Source organism: Hydra vulgaris, chromosome 03, assembly GCF_038396675.1.
Source record: "Hydra vulgaris chromosome 03, alternate assembly HydraT2T_AEP".
NCBI classification, from domain to species: Eukaryota; Metazoa; Cnidaria; class Hydrozoa; order Anthoathecata; family Hydridae; genus Hydra; species Hydra vulgaris.
The window spans coordinates 44,340,728-44,362,556 of record NC_088922.1 but is presented as its reverse complement, the minus strand read 5'-3'; the positions used below and the strand labels follow the sequence as shown (position 1 = coordinate 44,362,556).

Below are 21,829 nucleotides of genomic sequence, written 5' to 3'. Positions count from 1 at the left end.
GTCACTACTCATTGCTTTAACCCAATTATGGGTAGGTCGGTTTTAAGAAAGGATATTGATATCTGGTTATTAGGAAAACCATTAACTCAATCATTACCATCAAGAATTCCATCAAAGGGAGATGTCCTGTGTTTGTTTTTCTTTATAATAGAAGGACCCATGAAACATGCTAAACATGTCAACTTTAATGGTGCTATAGCAAACATGGTTATTGCAGAAATTCAAAATCAATGGGATAAAGCTGGAATTGCAATTCAACACAAAGATAAGGCTAAAGCAAAAATTTTGGATTTGTATGATGCTTATAGAACACTTTAAAAGAAGAAAAGATGTCAATCTAATGAAGCTAAAGAAAAACTGTTTGTTAATGATCTGGAAAATTATTTTTATATTGCTCCCCAAGATGCACAAAACAAAATAGAAACTGATCCACTTCATGATAGTGAGCAGAAAAAAGAAGATATTGAATATCTTATGGCAGTTAGAGGCGAGCATACAAAAGGAGAATTACACAGAAAATACAGAGAGAGAATTAAAATGACAAGAAGAATGGTTGAAGAAAAAAGAAGATCTTTTAGCAACAACAAACACAAAACCTGAAACTATAAGTCCTGAAGAAGACTTGCAATCTGCAGATGACTCTAGTGTTACAGTTACACGCAGTTCAGACTATTTTGAAGATGAAGATTTTGAAAACCCACCTAAATCTGCTACAAAACCAAAAAACATCCAGCCTGATAAAAACAGAGTAATTACACCGGCTCTTCTACGCAATCCATTTAAAAGTGAAGAAATTTCAGCAATGGCAGATCGCTTAAATTTATCAGCTGGTAAAAGAGCAGCTTTCATGGCAGCTATAATTTCAGAGGGTGATGCTGATTTGCAGTGTGTGACTTTATCAAAAACAAGCAGCAGAACAGCAGCTAAAAAACTTCGAATAAAATATGGGGATTAGATTGAAACTACATTTGTTTCCCCAAAGTATGTTACATTACATTGGGATGGAAAAATTGTTCCATAGGATGCTGAATGGCTAGGTGTTCTTAAAGCTGGGATTCCAAACTGTAAAGAAGGTAAATTACTTGGGTTCCAGTTATCTCTGATGGAACTGGTGCAACTATGGCTAATAACAGCCATTCTCTTGTGGTTTGGTGGAAGCTAGAACAGTCCCACAGCATCAAATTCTGGGTGGAAAAATAGTGCATGAAAAGAATTTTATGTTCTGCCTGGCAAAAGATTTTTGGTCCAACGTCCAGTCCTGACACTCTTGAGTTCCAAGAATTTAAGAAATCTTGGGAAACCATCGAAGATCAATCAAAATTTAAAATTTTGCATATCACTGATCGTTGTCTTAAGCAGCAGAAAGACAAAGTTGTTAATTTTTTGCAATAAATGTTGACTTCAACTGACGGCGTCAGCTTGCCGCGTGATAATTACAGAGAATGTGCAGAACTCATATTAATACTTTTGGGAGAAATGCCTCCTTGTGGAGTGCACTGTCTAAAACCTGATGCAAACCATCATGCCTGCTGGATGGCAACTGTTATATATAGTGCTAAGATGTATATCTTTTGTGACTAGCTGAATTGTGATCAAGATAAAATGGAGAAACTGCGTTGTGCTTGCATATTTAATGCACTCTTCTATGTTTCTTCTATTCTTTTTTTCTTAGAGACATCAGTACTAGTTTAATATATTTAAATCTTATAAAATAACCTTACTGAACTTTTTTCGTTATGTTCATTGTTTAAATGAACATATCAACAGTTTTTCTAAATTTTGAAAAAAAAAATTTTTATATTTTTTATGTTACAATTTTTTTGTAGTATTTTCAGTGTTAAATAATATGAAAAACATTTTCTTTGTGGTGGCAAGGCTTACAGTTATTTCTAAATCTTAAAGTATAATTTTTCTTGTATTTTATGATGAAACAAATGGGAAAATATCCAGGCAGTTAAAAAATTTTGACCTAAAATTTTTCAGAGCATCCTAATATATATATATATATATATATATATATATATATATATATATATATATATATATATATATTATATATAGATGTATACATGTATATATGTATATATATATACATATATATATATATATATATATATATATATATATATATATATATATATATATATATATATATATATATATATATATATATACATATATATATATATATATATACCCACATATATATATACCCACATATATATATATATATATATATACCCACATATATATATACCCACATATATATATATATACACATACATCATACATAAATGCAGCGTTACACACACTTATGACATCATACAAAAGCAGAAAGCTCTGCGAGGGCTTCATTACATAAATTGACTATCTTAAAGCCTGGTGGCTTAAAGGAGTGCTGCTACATCGACTGAGGGTTTGGCCTTTAATCTTTTCCTTCATTTTTCTTTTTTTCTTCTTGTTCTGAAAAATTAAAGCGCACATATTTAGATTAATAATGTAAAAATGATATTAGGAAATTGCGATATAAATCAATACTTTTTAATTCAAATATTTGTCTATGTATGTACACTTCCTGCATATTCTCCCTATTTAAGTCAGCCAATGTATGTACACTACCTGCATGTTCTCCCTTTTTAAGTCAGCCAATGTATGTGCACTCCACTACGCTAAGCTCTAAATAAATCAGTCAATGAAACAAAAATGAAAAGACAATTAAATAAAATTAAGTAATAAAAATAGTAAAAAAAGATTAAAATATTTTAAATTAAAAAAAAAAACAAGTTTTTGTGATTTTTTTTTTTACAATAAAGTTTATTTAGTTTCCTTAATTTTAATGGTTTTTACATAAAGTGCTCTTAATTTTTTTAATATTAAACACATAGAGTCATTAAGAGTCATTATATAACGCATATATATTATATGTTATATATAAATAATGCTTGTTATATATTATATGTTATATATTGTATGTTATATACTATATGTTATATATTATATGTTATATGTTATATATTATATGTTATATATTATATGTTATATATTATATGTTGTATATTGTATGTTATATATTATATGTTATATATTATGTTATATGTTATATATTATATGTTATATATTATATGTTATATATTATATGTTATATATTATATGTTATATATTATATGTTATATGTTATATATTATATGTTATATATTATATGTTATATATTATATATAACTATCATTTAATTGCTTGTTATATATTATATGTTATTTTAAAGATATTGTAATAACTATAATATTTATGCAAATATGATATTATCAAATAACATATGATTTGTTGTCATAACTACTGTATTATTAAATAACATATGATTTGTTGTCATAACTACTGTATTATTCATAACAGTATAATTATCATAGTTTACATGAGTAACATTTATGTAATGTCAAGAAAAATCTTTACAAATGTTTTTATTTCTTGAAGATTTATGAAGTAACTATGTTTTGTACAAAACATGGTGATCACAATGTTGTTACTGCTGCTCTGGAAACATTGAATCAAATTTTGTTATGTCAAGCCAAGTTTTTAACATCAATATTACTTTCTCCAACAGGCATAGCTGCTACTATTACAGGTCAACTACCTGATTTATTAGGTAACAACTTTGTGTTTTGGCTCAAAACTATCATTTAATTATTTGTTTTCCCCATATATATATATATATATATATATATATATATATATATATATATATATATATATATATATATATATATATATATATACACATATATATATATACATATATATATATATATGCATATATATGCATATATATATACATATATATGCATATATATACACATATATATGTATATATGCATATATATGCATATATATACACACGCGCACAGATTAGAATCCCATTAACTTGGGTTCTGAAGGGGTATATATATATACTTTGTTCAACTTTGCAAATGTCAGACTTATTAAAAATCCAAGACTAATTGAATGTTCTTCAATATTTAAATATTATGTACATATATAAACTATATAATTTTATGTGAAATATATATTTTTGTATATATGATATATACTATAAACAAAAAAAAGATATTGATATTTGTTTCAGTGACTTGCACAATTAGCTTTGAATTCTTCAAATAGCTTTGAAGAATTCAAAGCTACTCTTCCAATTTGACTACTCTGAGTAAACATTAATACAAGGCACTACACTGAGTAAACATTTATTTAATTTTTTCATCAGTTATCACTCCTCCAATAACTGAAATGTCATCATCAATCGTTAATAAATCTTCTTAAGTAAAGTTATCTGGAATAAGATCCTCGTCATGCTGGTGTAATTGATCAATTGAATTTTTTATTTCTGAATAGTATTTATCATCTTTATCTGGTACTCCTATTTCTTCCTTAAATCCTGCTTTGTGGAAGCATTTAATAATAGTGGTTTCTGAAACTTCATTTTAAGGATGAACAAGCATTTTCATAGCATCAAGTATGGAGATTGAAGGGATTTGTTTCCTGTTATTAATAGCATTTATGGTCTTGTTAATCAAATTAGTTAGGTACTTGTATTTCAATGATTGTGTATGAGTCCTTGATTCATTGGCTGCAAACATGAAGTTGTGTTTGTGGTAATGAAAGTAGAGTGTGACTGATTTGAGATTCTCAATATTCCGATGGGTGGTGCAATTGTCGATGACCTATACTACCTATGGGAGTTTTTTCTGCACATATCTTAGCTGTAGCAAGCCAGTTAGTTGTATCTTGCAATTCTTAACTCCACTACATTTCTCACCTTTCAAATGTATACTTTTTTTTGTAAGTGCTTTATCAAACAAATTGAACTCATCTGCATTAAATATATTGCAAGATGTAAAAAGACGATATTGTCAGCAAGTCGTTTTCTTCCAAGGAGCTGTCGTTTAATTGGCAACCTCTTGACCATCACTTATACAAAATAAAAAAATAATTTTAATATCAACAAACTTTATTAGCTATGGTTTTATTTGCTTTTCATGCAGTGTGTAATAATGAGCCAATTGCATCTCATTTAGACAAAATAAAACAAAAGAACTGGATTGCTAAACTATTAATTTGGGGTGATGGAATATAAAAGAAAAACTTATTATTATTATTTCTCAGACAAATGGTTGAAAAATATGTAAACATCAATGTACAATGAAATGATAAAATACCTTATATTGTTTTAAACAATACATTATTTCTTTTTTTTCCCGTCAATCTAACCATCCATAGAATGCTTAAAAGTTGTCACAATTAAGTTGCAAATGCCATATTTTTTTGGTATAGATACATATGATTCTCCTTTAATGAGTTCCTTTAGTATTAAGTATAAGTCTGTTATAGTTCTACTTGTTAGCTTTCTTTTAGCAACCTTCAACATTTTTAATAAATTAAATTTAATCAAAGCTTATCTAAATCAAAGATATCAGTGAAAATGTTTAGTTTGTTAAATTATATTTAGTGCAAAGTTTAAGTTTAGTGCAAATTTAATTTTTGAATGTTCTAAGTTTTGAATTTTAATTGATATTTTTGAATTTTTAATATAATAGTCATTAATAAATAAAATTTAATCAAAGATTAACCGAATCAAAGATATCAGTGAAAATATTTAGTTATGTTTAATCATATTTGACATAAAGGTAATTTATTTTTAAGTGTTTAAAGTTTGGAATTTTATTGAAGTATTTGAAATTTCAGTATAAAAAAAGTATGTGTTAGCAAATGGTCCAACTTAACCAGGGTATTATTTAAGCGGATAGTTTTATAGTAAGTTGATAGAGAAAGTTCAAGGGCAACTGAAATTCCAACCGAGTTATCCAGGGTTTAAGCTGCTATTAAGCTTCTACAGATGAGATAAAAAAAGAAAGTCATCATTTTGTCAGAGCTACAAAAAAAAATTCATTTACTTTTATCTCATCTGTAGAAATGTAGCAATTTTTAATAGCAGCTTGAACAATGCATTTATCTTCTTTTTTTTTGTAGTTTTTCTAGTATGAGACTACACTGCTATTTCAGTATATTACATTGCTATTTCGATATATATATATATATATATATATATATATATATATATATATATATATATATATATATATATATATATATATATACATATATAAATATATATATATATGTGTATATATATATATATATGTATATATATATATATATATATATATATATACATATATGTACATAAATTTTGTTTAAATTTTTTTTTACAACAGATGATTCTTTATCTTCAAGCCAAATGGGAGATTCTGGATTGTCTAATGATTTGTATAGTTTATCATCATCAACCAGTGATATTTTTAACAGCAAAAAATCAGATGATGATATTGCAGAATCAAGTTTAGAACCAAGCGTTAACAATTTATGGGAAGTTCCCAAGATAGATTATTTTTCAAATATTATGGTAATTAATTTAAAACTATAAAAAGTTATAAAAAATAAAAAAATACCTTGTTTTGAAATATTAATATTTAAAGATTTATCATATTTTAAACTATTTAATTTATAGATTACAGATAAAAATGATTTTGTATCAACTGAATCCATTTCATCTTATAATTTTGATGTCCCTAATGACTTTGAAGGAGTTTTGGATTTACCTCGAACATATACTCAAGGAAGTATGGTTAACATTGAGTCTCATACTGATGGCTATGTTACTGATCAAAGTTTTGGTATTGATAGTCAAGATGATCTTTCTAGTTGTACGTTTGAAGATCCGCGTCAAAAAGATTTGCTTAATAAAGATTCTTTTGTTGCTTTACAATCGCTATTTAATTTTGATCCTGTGTCATGCACAGGTGTTCCAGCTTTGCATTGTGTTCGTGTTATGTGTTCTTTTTTGCTTCAAGGAAAACCAGGTTGTGTATTACCAGATACTCAAACTAGAGTTAGTGTCAAAGCTTTGGCTTTAAGTTGCATTTGCTCAGCTTTGAAAATATTTCCTGAAGCTTTTGTTGCTAAAGCTTTGCCAGACGACATTGATTTTAGTGATGGTCAATTGGTTAGGGACATCATGCTATTTAGTACTCATGATGATCCACATCTAAGAGGATTAGTTGCAGCTATTGTATCAAGTTTTATATGTTGTACAGTTAAACAAGCTGGTGGAGAATTTACAAAATGGATTGAAAAAGTTACAACCTTTTACGAAACAGGTATTATTTAAGTTTTGAATGTTGTATGAGGTAAGGTATTTTTAATTTAGCAGAAGTTTTTTTTGTGATTTAATATAAACCTTACAATATATCAGCAATCTTTTTTGTGACTTGATATAAATCCTTAATAGTTCCAATATTTTGGATCATTATCTTGTTATAAGATCTATTTTCAAGTCATTTTGTCATTTGCATATGGCAGCATAACATTTATGATTTTTAAATAATGTCTCTGGTCCATAGTATAACCTCCCTAAACTCTAACAATTCTTTAGCCATGTTTTACTGTAGATAATTGCTCCTTTTAGTAGCAACCATGATAGTATTTGTAGAAAAAAGAAAGAGATGCAATTTTACAATGATGGGAAAGAGGCTCAAGCTTAGCAGATAGAGCGGGTCCAACTACATTTACAATGCATTTATGGACCTTGTCTAGAAGAGAAAGATCATAATAAGAAAAGCCAGCCCAAATATGACAATGGTATTCCATACAGGGATAAAGAAGAGATTTGTAGAGGTAGAGAATGGAATCAGGAGTAAGAAAATAGTGAGCATGATAAAGTAAAGTAAACTTAGCTGATGCTACTTTAGCAATCGATTGTATATATAGTTTCCATGAAAGGTCACTAGTAAACGATAATCCTAGAAGGCGTAAAGAAGAGAACTCAGTGAGAGGGTTGCCATTCATTAATATAAGAATGTTCACAGTACTGCGATAGTTTTTTTGCAGTAATTAACTGAGTTTTGTAGGGGTTAAAATTTACAAGCCACTGTGAGCCCCAATCTGTTACAGGCGTGAGATCAGATTCAAGCTCGGCTGCCTGTTCTAAGCGATCGAAAAGAGAAGACTTTTTGTCAAGACAGGAGTATAAAGTTGAGTCATCAGCAAAAAGAGCTACTTTAGATGTAAGGTTGTCAGGAAGATCATTAATAAAGATAAGAACCAAAAGAGGCCCAGGAATAGAACCTTGAGGTACCCCAGAAGTTACTGGAAATAAAGAAGAGTGTTGGCTTTCAAGAATAACTTTAATAAAGCGAATAGAAAGAAACAATTTGATGATCTCAAAAACTTTCCCAGATATGAAACAAGCTTATGGAGAAGATCAGCATGCTAAACTTTGTGGAAAGCTTTAGATATGTCAAGAGCAATAACTTTAGCCTCTCTGCCTTCATCTAATACACAATAATAAAATCTTTCAGTCAGAGCAGTTAGCAAATTTGTTGTGCGTCAAAAACTGTATTGACAACAGTTGCCATTTTCTGTTTATTAAATAGTTTAGAGAGAATTGAAGAGAAATCTAGACTTTTGTCAATCAAAGATTGTAAAACAAGATCACACAGCTTACTATCAATGCTTGTTTCATAAGTTAAAAAATTGCATAAAAAAGTCGCTTTTTGATATCAGTATTAATGGTTCTATAAAAATGTCAGATAATGATTATGAAATTGTTTCTGAACTAGTAAACCTGCTAATTCCAGTAAAAGCAGCAGTGTAAGTACTTTGTCGACACAATGCAAACCTTATAACTGCTGACATTGCGTTAGAGTCTATGTTAATTAAATTAAAATAATCGAGTACACCAACAAGTTGTTAATTTTTAATGCATTAGCCTCCAGAATCAAAGAGCGAAGGACTGAATTAAGTAGTCTACATAATCTACTACTAACAAGTTATTATTTTCCTGAAAACACAGCTTATCTACTTGCACATATGCATAGAAAAAATTGTTTTTTCTATGCATCTTATGTGCATAGAAAAATTGCACAGATGCATAGAAAAAATTGTTTTTTCTATGCATCTTATGTGCATAGAAAAATTGCACAGATGCATAGAAAAAATTGTTTTTTCTATGCATCTTATGTGCATAGAAAAAACAATTAATAATAAGATGTATTTATCAATGGTTATTATATAATATGTATTTGATCACACATGATGTGAATAATTATGAATTGTAATCAGCTTTTTATTTGATTTTTTCTTTGTAACTATTATACAACAGTTAATTTTATTTGTTATAGTTTATATATGTTAATGAAAAAGTAAATAGCTACTTGATACGCAGTAATTGCATGCTTTATCATTATAATAAACGAATGCCTGTCTTTACATAAATGAATAAACTAGAATATTTATATACTAAAATATTGGAGATTTATTTAAAAAAATAATTCTTTAATGTTAAAATTATTTAGTTTGAATGTATACAGCTTTGTTTGTTTCTATATTTGCAGATTAAATTTTTTTTCCCAAGTTGTTGTTTGATTAAAACAAATAAAAAATTTCGTTGTTTTGTTTTGAAAATCTTTTTAAAAAGAATTTTTATAAGATTAATTTACATGAGATTGTTTGTGATCCAATATTACGCTAAGGCATTTTTGACATTTCAGCATCTTTATATTAAAACATCCTCAGCATTCTTGTTAGCACTTCATTCTTATTTTGAGCCATCAACTTTGCTGTATTAAAGTTTTAGAGTTGAGAGAAACATGTTAAAGATTTGACAGTGACTTTGTCCATTCCTTTTAGCCAAGTATTTTATTTTTATTTGTCAAAGTTTTATATTTATTAATATTTTTTTACATTACTGATTTAGATTTACTTGATTTAAAACAAGTCATCAATGTGTTGTTAGTAATTTTAAATGATGAATCTGCGACAGCTGTAAAACAATGTTGTCAAGCAATTTCACAATGTATTCATGCTATACTAGAATCTACTTGTAATTTACTGGGTTATGACCTAGTGTGGAAGCTGTTAGATCACTCTAGTTCAACATATTGGCTTGTCAAGGTTTTTTTTTTTTTTTCCTTCTATGCTATTTGTTTCAAATGGTTTTAGTTTATTTTTTTATTAACTTTTATTTATTTTTTTAGGAATGAGTTTAAAGAATAATGTTGTTCTTATATATTTTTTTTAATATTGTAGAATTAAATATTGGACAGGATTTAAATTAAAAATTAATAACCAGTAAGATAATCTTTAAAATTATTTAAGGTTGAAGTTATGGAAATCTTTCAAGCACTAAACTATTCATTGCTGCATATTCTTCAAAACTCTTGGGTGCATTTGAATTCTATTCCAAGGATAAATGTGAAACATGCCAGTATCCAAGATCAAGTTATTGATGTTCTTTTAAAGCTTTTGGGTGATGAAGATTCAAGAGTAAGAAGCAAAGCTGCATCAGCTCTAGTTAAGTAAGTTCTTCATTTTAATACATCTTCTTATTCTTGTGACAGTTTGGGGGGCTCGTACAAATTATTGAACTTTAAAATGAGTTTACAGCTAAATAAGTTATAAGAAATTGAAATGATTCATTGTTATTTGTCTGAAATTATTAGAAGGGATATGAGAAATAGTGGTAAGGACTTGTCTCCTGTGACAGAGTTGTTAAGATTGCACTTCCACTACTTGTGTATTCCTAAGAAGTATCTGGTTGTCTCACCATGAATTGAATAGTCTTATGACATGGTGAGATATAGTTAAGTAAGTCTCAACATGTCTTTAGTAGTACTTTTCTGTTAAGAGGTTTACTAAATTAATTGTTTTATGTGTAAATGCATTTGAGAAAATACATAATATGTATGTATGTATGTATGTATGTATATATATATATATATATATATATATATATATATATATATATATATATATATATATATATATGTATATATATATATATATATATATATATATATATATATATATATATATATATATAAATATATATATATATTATTACGTATATTATATATATTATACGGATTACGTTGTCTCTGCCCACTTTAATGTCAGAACCAATGTTTTATATTATATTTATGTTAACTTAAATTAACAATTTGTTTAGTGTTGTACCAAAATTGTATTGCCCAAATGAGATAAATATCTGCTGCCTGCCCAGTCTATCTGCCCATGTATTAAACAACAAGAATTCAATTCACACAAATCTTACTTACTTATTACGAAAGCTTATGCTGCATCAAAAGAAATTCTCCTTGAAATATGTGCAGGTAGAATCAATTACTTTAAAAAAATTTTAATTAATATTTAATTGATATTTTTTGCTCTAAATGTTTTGTGAATAGCTAATATAGATTGATAATTTTTTTTTTTTTTGTAAATGCACTTCGTTGTATACAGTTTGTAACAGTTGTATTGTATAGATTCTAGATTGGCTATTATTCCGTAGTTTTAAATTATTTAAATAAAGATCTTAAATTTGAGCTTGATTTAAGTACTGCTCTGTATTTTACTTTTTGAAATATTTTTCAAATTTTGACAAAAAAAACCTATGGTAAAGAAATGGTAAAGAAACTACATGAAATTTATTGCACTCAGATTTGAGTTTAAGATCAGATAAAACTGCACTCAAGATGCAATTAAAGATTTTGGATGCTATATTATAAGAAATCATCCACATGACATCCACATATATTTTATATGCATATATGTATATGCCTGTTTGTTCAATAAAATAAACATATCTTTTTAAAAAGACCGCCATATATTATAACTATAATAGAGTTTAATGAAAAGTTAAAAATACTGTTTTTATAATGTTAAAATAACATGATAGCAATTTTTACTTATTTATGTTAAAAATAAATTGAAATTTTTTTTTCAACACAAAACAAGACTTTCTTATGTGTATTTTTAAATATATTTTTTTAAATTTATATATATATATATATATATATATATATATATATTTATATTTATATTATTAAATAATAATTTTTTTTTTCAAAGCTCGGCTGTTTAGAGTGTTTTTACTTGCTTTCTATTTCTTACCCGGTTTCTCTACATCCATTTTCATGGGAGATGCTACCTGGTTACTCAGTGAAAGAGAGTCAAGCAAGCAACAACTTTCGTAAAAAACTTGATTTTTCAGAAGTTCAAAAAAGTTCACTGGGTTTGTTGGTTTTGACACTTGATCAACTTTCTTCATCATGGATTAGTTTAGATCTTGTCGCACACGAGCAAGCTTTAAAGGTATTTAAGATATTGTTAAAAAAAGCTTTTAGCAATATCTTAAATAAAATATTTCTAAATTAAATTTGTCTATTAAATTAAAAAGTTGTTAAAAGTCTTTAAGTAACTTTTAGTTTTCTTAATTTTACATATCAAAAATGATTTCTATTTTTATCTCAGTTATCTGTTCACTTATTATGTGGAGCAAGCAAAAGGTATTTGAATGACAAAGCACAACTATCTAAGGAACGCAACCAATCTAATTTGCTTGATACAGTCATTGGAGAGAATATGTGGTCATCACTTGGCAATGCAGAGCTAACATCGTGTGCGCACAAATTGTTTCTACATTTATTAAAATTGTTTTCAATTTTGCTGCACGTTATTGAACAAACTAACCCACTTATTATAAAGGTAATTATTCTAACCCACTTATTCTAAAGGTAAATACAGTTTTTAAGATTTATTGTTAAAAATGTTGCTTTGCTTAAGTAATAAAGATATTGTTGGGAAAACATTTAAAAGATTTCGTCGTATATCCATATATATCCTGTAATAGACTTGATGTTTTATATATCCAGCATTTAATTTTAAGTTTTGTATATCAAGTATCTGGTCTGTGTATCTAGCTGAATAAAAACAATAAGAAAATAATTGGTTTCTATTAAATATGAAATATTTATTTTTGGTGTTTATCGACTATTTCTTTTTTTAAATTAAATAATTTTCTAAAGATTTATAAATTCACTATTTTTTAATAGTACGTTCATGATTTGTTTGTATTTTATTTTTGAGAACAAAGATAAAGTTCCAGATAGTGTTTCTTCAATTCAACAGCCTTTAACAACTGGTGTAACGCCAACTTCAAATTCTCCTCGTAAATTTAGTATTGTAAAATCAGCAACAAAAAAACAAGAAGCAGAATCTGAAAAGTTGAAAGCTAGTGAAAAAGATCCTAACTTACCTAACTTAAAAGATCCTAACTTACCTAACTTAAACCCTGATTCAAAAGTTACATCACCTTATACTCATGTTTTTGACAAAAATGAAAAACTTGGGTTTTTTCAAAGTTCTCCACACTTTATGAACGTTTATGTGATGCTAAAAGGTGTTTTTAAAAATTATCAAGTTTCACCTGTTTCATCTTCATTGGATAAGTTTACTTCGTTTGTAAAAAGCGTTTTGGAAACATTTAGTATGCTTTTGGAGCTAGCTACATTTGTTGAATTGGGGCCTTATGTTGAAGAAATTCTTGAGTATATTAAAACAACTGTTTTAATAGATGAAGAAGCATCATTTTTAGCACTTCAACAGGTAAATAAAATAAAAAGTTAATTTTTTTAAATGTAAAATTATCTAGTATGATGGTTAATGCAGAAGTAATGGAGGACTTGTTTTTATTGGAAAAGGGTTGATGTTTGAACTTGATGTTTTTCTTGTAGTATCATGCTCATACTATAACTCTTTGAAGTGAATTTCTTCACAAAAAATGGGTTATAACTCTGATTTGTTTAATAAAGAAATTCCTCTCTCTCTATCATATAGTATAACATAGTATCACAATGTTATATAATGCCATGGAATGAAGTATTAAAAAAATTGTAATCATATAGTATAACATGTTATCATAATATCACAATGTTGTATAACACCATGGAATGAAGTATTAAAAAAATTGTAATCATATAGTATAACATGTTATCATAATATCACAATGTTATATAACACCATGGAATCAAATATTAAAAAAAAATTGAAATCAACAGCCTTGGTGTTTAAGTAATGTCATCTTTTTGAGCAACAACAGTTTAGTTACTTTTATTGATAGATAATAGTTAAGTTAATTTTGACATATATAGTTTCTGTCAGAAAGATGAATGCATAACCAATTGTGTGTGTGTGTATATATATATGTATATATATATATATATATATATATATATATATATATATATATATATATATATATATATATATATATATATATATATATATATATATATATATATATAATTGTTGTTTTAGCTATTAAAAGGTTTATTTGGTACAAATGCTGCTAATCAACCAGAAACATTTAAACTTGCTGAAAGTACACAACAGTTGGTAAAGTATCATGGTGATCCCACATACTTTTATGAAGAAAGTAACTTTCCTGATTCTCTAGAATATGAAACAGAGGATGTTTTTGAATCATGCTTTTTAGTTCCCTATAACCATGTTTATGATTCATTGAAATGTGTGCCACAAGTGGTTGAAAATAGGTAATTTTTAGCATTAGTATTTTATTGAAGTTAATGCAATAATATCCAAAATGGTAGTTTTGGTAATTTATTGTATTTATTAAATAGTAATATATTACAAAAACAAATTTATTACAAATTGAAATATTATTTATTACAAAAATAATTTATTACAAAAAGACTATTACAAAAATAATTTATTACAAAAAAAATGCAAAATATTTTAGATCAAGAGCTGCAAGTTTTTTGAAATCATTTAAAAATTCATTTACTGCAAATAGACCTTTGGATAAGGTTAGCAAAGAGAAGGTATTTTATTATATTTGTTTATTTTTTATTAATTTATATATTTAATAGTTTTATTTTGGGTCTGTCAAAAAATATGCATGCAGATGCAGAAGTTTGCAGATGCAGAAATATGCACATAGGTGCATAAATATGCATGCATGTTTAACTTTTTGCTAAAATTATTGTCAATAAATAATCTGCTGATATTGACTGTCTAACTGCTCATTTTTTGTCAGTACAATCCTGATTATTTTGAGACACCACCACTTTTTACTACTAAATTGTAAAAATGCTTTGATTTTTTTTTTTTTTAATTGTTTACCATTTCAATCTTTCAGAATTTTTTTACATGCTTTTAACACTATATTCGTAATTATTCAAAATAATTCATCCAATATCATTAGAAGTTTATATGTACATTTACTCTCTAATGATATTGAATGAATTTAAAATAATAATAATAATTTTCATAGACATTTTAAGTAAAAAAGCAAATTTAATCGGCTCACAGCTGCTGCCAATTGATTCCTAATGATCAGTACTGCTTACGGTTACATCTTTTTCAAGAATATAATTGTTTCTGTTAATTGTATCAAGTAGCTTGTATTAATTAAATTTAATTATTAATATTACTATTAATTAATTTAACAAGTTCATTGGTTAATCATTTTCTCAATCTCAAATGTAAAAATCAGAAGGTTGATCAAATTCTTTCTGATGTAGCCGTCAAGCAAATCAAAAGTTGTCTGTATAGTCTGATATATAAAAAAAGTGTTAAATTTGTTACTTTTTATTATTTATGAATAAATTATCACTTACATGATACGTCAGAGTTAAAACCAAGAAATTTAATTTTTGTTTGTATCAATGAAAGTTGTAAATGTGCATTGAATGTTAACTTTCTATAAGACTTTATTTCTAAATGGATGAATGTTGTTTCCATGGTTTCTTTTTTTTATTTCTATAACTTCTTTTTTATATTAAGATTTTTTTCCTGTCTTTACTAATTCTTTTTTTTTAACTTTTTTTTAGCTTTTACTAATTTTTTTTTCTTCTTATATTTTTTGTGTACTTAAATAACTACTATTGGAACTATTTACTGTCAATTTCATGTTAACAATTTTATTCAATGAATGTAAGACTATTAACATTTAATGTTTACAAAAATATAAAAAATTAAAAATTTCATACTGAAATAACTATAATTACTTTAGTGCTATAGACTGAGGGTTTGATTTTGGTATTATTTATGAATGGAGGACATTTAAAACAGAATATTTTATTTTTTTACTTTTGTTCTTCTTTTTCCTTTTTTGTCTAAAAATCTGTCACATATTATTCTAATGTAGGATGTGTGTATATGCACAAGTTCTTTTTTTTTTGGTTTTTTATTTCTTCGAAAGTCATGAGTTCTTTTAGAAAAAGTTACACAGAAACAGCCCTCGGAATTTGGTTTGGCATTCAGCAATGTCGACCTAACTGCTGACCTAAAACTGTTTAAGGTCGGCAAAAAATTGCTGACCTTATTTCTGTGTTTTAAGGTAAGACCTTTGTATCAAATTTTTTTGCCAGCCTAATGCTGACTTATAAAAGATTGAGATTGGCAAATAATTGCCAAGCTCATTTTTTCTAATTCCAAAGGTTACAGAAAACTTGAAATTTATCTTTAAAAAAACACATCTATAAGCTAAAATTACAGCTAAATGATTTCTGGACTTACCATATAGAATCTAAGTAACCATGAGTATATTAGAATAACTTCTTTTACAATTATGACTCCATAATTTCTTATTCTAATTGGTTTCTAAAAATTTAATAAAATGTTCTTTATTAATTTTTTTTTGTTTTGTTATTTTTTTATTTATTTTTTGTTAAAGTTCTTTTAAATTTAGATGTCTTCAATTCAGTCTTATATTCGTTTGTTTGAGCCGCTTGTTATTCATGCCTTAAAATCATACACAACCACCAGTAGCACTTCTTTGCAGTGCCAGACAATACATCTTATTGATCAATTGATAAGATTGCGTGTGAATTACTCGTTGCTTGATAGTGATCAAGTTTTTATAGGCTATGTTTTGAAGCAGTTTGAACTTGTTGAGCAAGGTCAAATTAGGTATTCTTTATATTATTAATTTTTTTCAAGGCAAAAAAATTATTTTTAAACAAATAAAAACTTAATTTTGCTTTTTCAAGTTTTTAAGCGTTCAATAAAAATTTTAAATAACATTAAAAACTATTTTTTGACTTGAAAAATAAAACAAACATAAATTTTTAAGCAAATAAAACAGGTATAAATTTTTAAATTTATTTTTTGTTAATATAAAGTTAAACTTTTTTTATATAAGTAAATATAGATTTTTGATATTTTTTTTTTCTTTTGTGGAGATTTTATATTTTTTTGTCTCTCTTAAAAATTCTTATAAATTATTCCTTTCAAATAAGCTTAAGTTTTCTATGAAACTGTATTTTGGAGAGTTAATAACTCAAAATCATGGCACTTTTTATGTTAAACAAGAGGTCGAATCCTTTAGACCTCCTGGATTACTGGCCACTTGTCCCTGGTAAGGCATCTGCTATTATAAAGTTCTATTTATGATAAAATTCTTTATTAATAAAAGTTGTTGAAAATAGTTTGTATAATTTTTTTTTGAAAAAATATTGCTTTTAGAAATCCGGAACTTTTTATTCCAACTGTATTTCAATTCTTAGTTCTTCTTTCATATGAATGTTTTCAACCTAAATTTACACAAGCCAAAGCCATTATTGGGATGCCACGTATAATGCGTCTTTGTGATAGTGTGATGGCATGTGGTCAGCCTGTTCATTTATATGGTATTTTTTTAATTTTTAAAAATGTTTTTGAAATTTTATAATTTGATTCCATAATAGGATTGATAAAAAAGTTGATAACTTATGTATCTATAAACACATAAAAGTTGATAATGTATCTATAAATGTTGATAATGTATCTATAAATATCTATAAATATACATAATTTATGTTCACTCAGTGATGGTCGGTGTTGATAAAATTAGGGAAGGCTAGAAGAAAAAATGTTAAAACAAAATGAAAAAAGTAACACACTAGTGCATAATACTTTTGGTATCAGATGAAATAGATAAAGAATTGCACACCTTAACAAAAATAAATTAGTTTAGAAAAAAAATTCTACTAGAAGCAGTTTACATTTTCAAAACCATGATACCTCATACAATTATAATCAAAGTTTTGAAAATATTCTGTCAACATCTTAAAAAAAAAGGGTGGTTAAACAGGCAGGTCATAAACTTTTGCTTTTCAAGGTAACTTGTGCAAACTTTAAATTTTCTAATATTAATACTAGTGTCAAATAAATGTTTTACAAAAAGTTACTATGATCGGAACCTGGAAACAATATTACTCTGAAAATTAAGGTCCCACTTCCTAAAAGTACAAGGGAAAATAAAACTTTTTTTTTAGTAGTCTTAAAATAGATCAAAATTTATTGGAAAAGTTAATTTATTTAAAAAAAATATTTTTTCATTTAGTTATGGCAGCCAAGGAAAATTTAAAACTCCTCTATTTGAGAGATTTGTCAACTTTACAAGGTCATAACTTTGTAATTTTTTTTTCATATTAGGATACACGAGGTGCTAAATTTCAATGCTCAATGTTTTGAAAAGAAAATTTTGCAGAGAGAACTAAAATTTAGTTTCCAACCAAAGGCAAAGCAGTTGATGTTAAACAGTGGAAAAATTTTGTAAAAGTGCTTTTTTCCGTTGAAAAAATCCTATTTGAACAATAAATCTATTTAAAAACTCTTGTGGACTTTTAGACTAGGTAGCCAAAGCTCTTAACATATTTAGAAAATGGAGGGGGAAAAATTTAAAAATAATATAAGCAACAGATTAAGTGAAGTAGTTTTTAAATGATTATTGTAATGTAAAAGAAATCATCTGTGAAAAAGATTCCATATAATTGGATTATTGTAAAAACAATAATGAACTTGCAATCAGAACTTTGGTAAATATTTCTTCATCTGCTAATGCTTACAAAGCTACCTGTAAAGATTAAAAAAAAATCTAAGACTTCAGCTGCATCAGTATTATTTTGTTAACCATTTGCTAGTTGATCTGCCTGATAATATGAAGGTTATTTCTTGCTACAATAAAACTTCATCTACTCAGTGGAAATAAAAATAAAATTTACAATAATCTTGAAAGATGTTTGCAATCCGTTGATACCTCTTTATCAGCAAGCTATTGGAACCAAACATTAGGTTCTAAAGGCTGCTTGATAATTAATTTAAAGGTAGATAATTAGAATTAATCTTTGATATTAGAAAAAGATAAACCTATCAGTTCTATAGTTAATTCCTTTATATGTTTAAAATCTGTTGCATGTCTTGGTTCTAGCTTGTTACCTGAACATGAATCAACCATTAACAAGTACAAACAAGCTCAAATTTGGTCTGAGTGTCACTGTCAAATGTCAGTCACTGTCAAATTTGGTCTGAGTGTCACTGAAAGTACATGCTCTTATCAAGCAACATGTGAGTTTTTTCACTTATATCAAATTCCAATTCAAATAAAGGACTGAATTTTTTGTCTAAAAATACTCTGCAACTGTTCATTATGATTTTAAATAGTTTTGCAAGAGTTGGTACAAAGTTTCCAATAGTTTAAAAGATATTCCAAAAAGTCTTGTTAAAGCCATGGTACAACTCTTAACTACTTTTACTGTAAAATTAGATATATTGTAATATATATGCGTAATATATATGTAATATATATATGTAATATATATGTATATTGTAATATATATGCGTATTTTTAGAAACTGTTATTGATGATTAATCTTTATAGATACAAAAGTAAACATTTATTTCTGTCTTTTACACTATTCTCTAACTGAAAAATAGTTGAATATATACCTAAAGACCAATTTCAAGCTTTTGTTTTCAAGATAAATAACCTTGAGATAGGTAACTTTCAAATAAATTTAGCGAATAGTACTATTTGCTAAACGAATAGTATAAATAGCACTATTTGTTTAACAAATAGTAATATTTGCTAAATGAATTATCTTTAACTTCAATTGGCAAAAAACAAACTTTTCGGTGCTTAGTGTTTTGCTCTATTACTTTCAAATTTTTCTCTCAATTATCATTTTAATATATTTTTAAAATAATTTTTATATGTTTACTTTTTATTGATTATTCTTAAATTTTGTTTTTACATTAAAAAAATATAAAGCTACATATGCATACATTGTAATTCATTTTAGCAATTCCTGCATTAAAACCTATTGTTCAAGACTTATTTGGATCTTCGAGTCAAGTTAGATCAGACAGTGGTAAAGATTTAGACATTCAGCGAGAAGTTGTGGTATCCATGTTGCTCAGAGTCATACACTACCCACAAGTATTTTATTTATTAAATTAAGACAGTTGATATTATGTTTTTAGTTAAAAACTGGTTTTTCTATTTATTTTTAGTTTTACTATTAAGTTATTATCATTGCTGTATATTTATATAGTTATTGGTATTTAGTTTCATTAGTGATATGACACCATTATTTTTAAAAGTAGTTTTGTTTTATGATGGTGTTAGGGACCAAAGTTGTGGTTAAAATATTGCTAGTTTAATGTTTTTTTATTTTTATAATTTTTATTTACTTTATTATGAGATAAAGTACTGGTTTAGTTTTTTATATGTATTTACTTTTACTGGTTTACTTTTTTATATGTATATTTAGTTATATTAAAACTTTGCTAGTTTCTTTGTTTACATACATTTGTAGGCTTTAGAACTGATGTATCAAATGATCAATGTAAAGTATAAAATGCAGTAAAAATTGTTCTCACTAATGAAACAGATTTTGTAAACAGCTGTTACAGATATTACAAATATGCATGTTTAACAAATATGTTTAAAATAACTGTTATCTATTTTAATAAATGTTGTGTTTTTAAAAGTTTTTCAAAAGTCTATATTCCATTTTTTTATTAAGAGCTTTTATAATTTTATTTGTCTTGAAAAATAAGGTCTATAAAACATAATTTAAAAATGCTTTTTTTTTTAACAATTTATTTACAACCAACTAATTGTTATCATTAGGATTTTTTATAAAGAATTGTTTAAGAAATATTTATTGTTTTGAAAAGTTTAAAGAATGAAAGATGTGGGAAAAATTGGATTTGTAATTTTTATAAATATCAAAGTAATTCGTAAAACCGAAAAACCCAGCAAGGCATGTAATGGAAAGTGATGATACAGAAAACATGACTTGTCTTTCTCTATCTTTTTTTTTTTTCAATTTCCTATCTACATTAGTATTTATCATTTTAGTATATTATATTTAACTTGAATATTCTATAACTTCTTTTATAAATGCTTACTTGTTCAATTCTTGTTAGTAGTAGTTGCAGTAAGTGCTTTAGGCAAAAAAAAAGATTTTTACTAATATAAACAACACTCTTATAAATAGTGGAGTGAGAAGTGTATTAATAGAATTTAATAATAATTCTAATATATAGTTGTTTAAATATTTTTTTGTTGATAGGTACTTACTATGTTGAGACATGTCCTAATTAATTCAAAAGCAGATGATGAGAGATGGAAACGATTATCTAGACAAATAATTGATACTCTTTTACCGAGTCTTGCTAAGTTGGAGGTAGTATTAAATCATATTAAATCCATATTTAAAAATAAGTAACAAAATTGTTAAACATTTATATTCTTGTAGTTAACAGTTGATACCTTATCAAACTTATACTTGCTTTTTGATCTATTTGATTCTGTTGCTCCTTTGGCTCTTCGACCTGCTGACATCATTCTGAAGTCAATGTTTACTTTAGCTACCCCGGTATGTATACTTATAATGGATGTTTATATAATAATGTATACTTATAATGGATGTATGTTTATAATGTATATTTATAATGGATGTATGTTTATAATGCATATTTATAATGACCAACAAATTATTTATTTTCCACAAAATATATTTAAATGTCAGCTATGCATAAATCCAACTCTAATTTTATTTTTGTATCTTTGCATTATTCTTTACACATTTTTTCTTTTGTGATACTTTAGCATCCATAAAATAGTGTTCTGTCTTTGCTTTATTCCCTTTTGCTA

General features: G+C 26.3%; 1 protein-coding gene across 1 annotated transcript in view; it reads left to right on the top strand.

Annotated features, from left to right (window-relative positions):
• Window positions 1–21,829, top strand: part of LOC101237115 (huntingtin) — a 108,662-nt gene that overhangs the window by 27,214 nt on the left and 59,619 nt on the right. Inside the window, exons 9-24 of the mRNA XM_065793347.1 lie at window positions 3,469–3,640; window positions 6,261–6,448; window positions 6,554–7,202; window positions 9,800–9,996; window positions 10,201–10,400; window positions 11,051–11,213; window positions 11,953–12,195; window positions 12,355–12,588; window positions 12,970–13,488; window positions 14,200–14,435; window positions 14,642–14,723; window positions 16,595–16,815; window positions 17,371–17,534; window positions 19,968–20,104; window positions 21,246–21,359; window positions 21,432–21,551. Coding sequence (XP_065649419.1) covers window positions 3,469–3,640; window positions 6,261–6,448; window positions 6,554–7,202; window positions 9,800–9,996; window positions 10,201–10,400; window positions 11,051–11,213; window positions 11,953–12,195; window positions 12,355–12,588; window positions 12,970–13,488; window positions 14,200–14,435; window positions 14,642–14,723; window positions 16,595–16,815; window positions 17,371–17,534; window positions 19,968–20,104; window positions 21,246–21,359; window positions 21,432–21,551 — 3,639 coding nt within the window. The remainder of the gene's footprint in view (window positions 1–3,468; window positions 3,641–6,260; window positions 6,449–6,553; window positions 7,203–9,799; window positions 9,997–10,200; window positions 10,401–11,050; window positions 11,214–11,952; window positions 12,196–12,354; window positions 12,589–12,969; window positions 13,489–14,199; window positions 14,436–14,641; window positions 14,724–16,594; window positions 16,816–17,370; window positions 17,535–19,967; window positions 20,105–21,245; window positions 21,360–21,431; window positions 21,552–21,829) is intronic.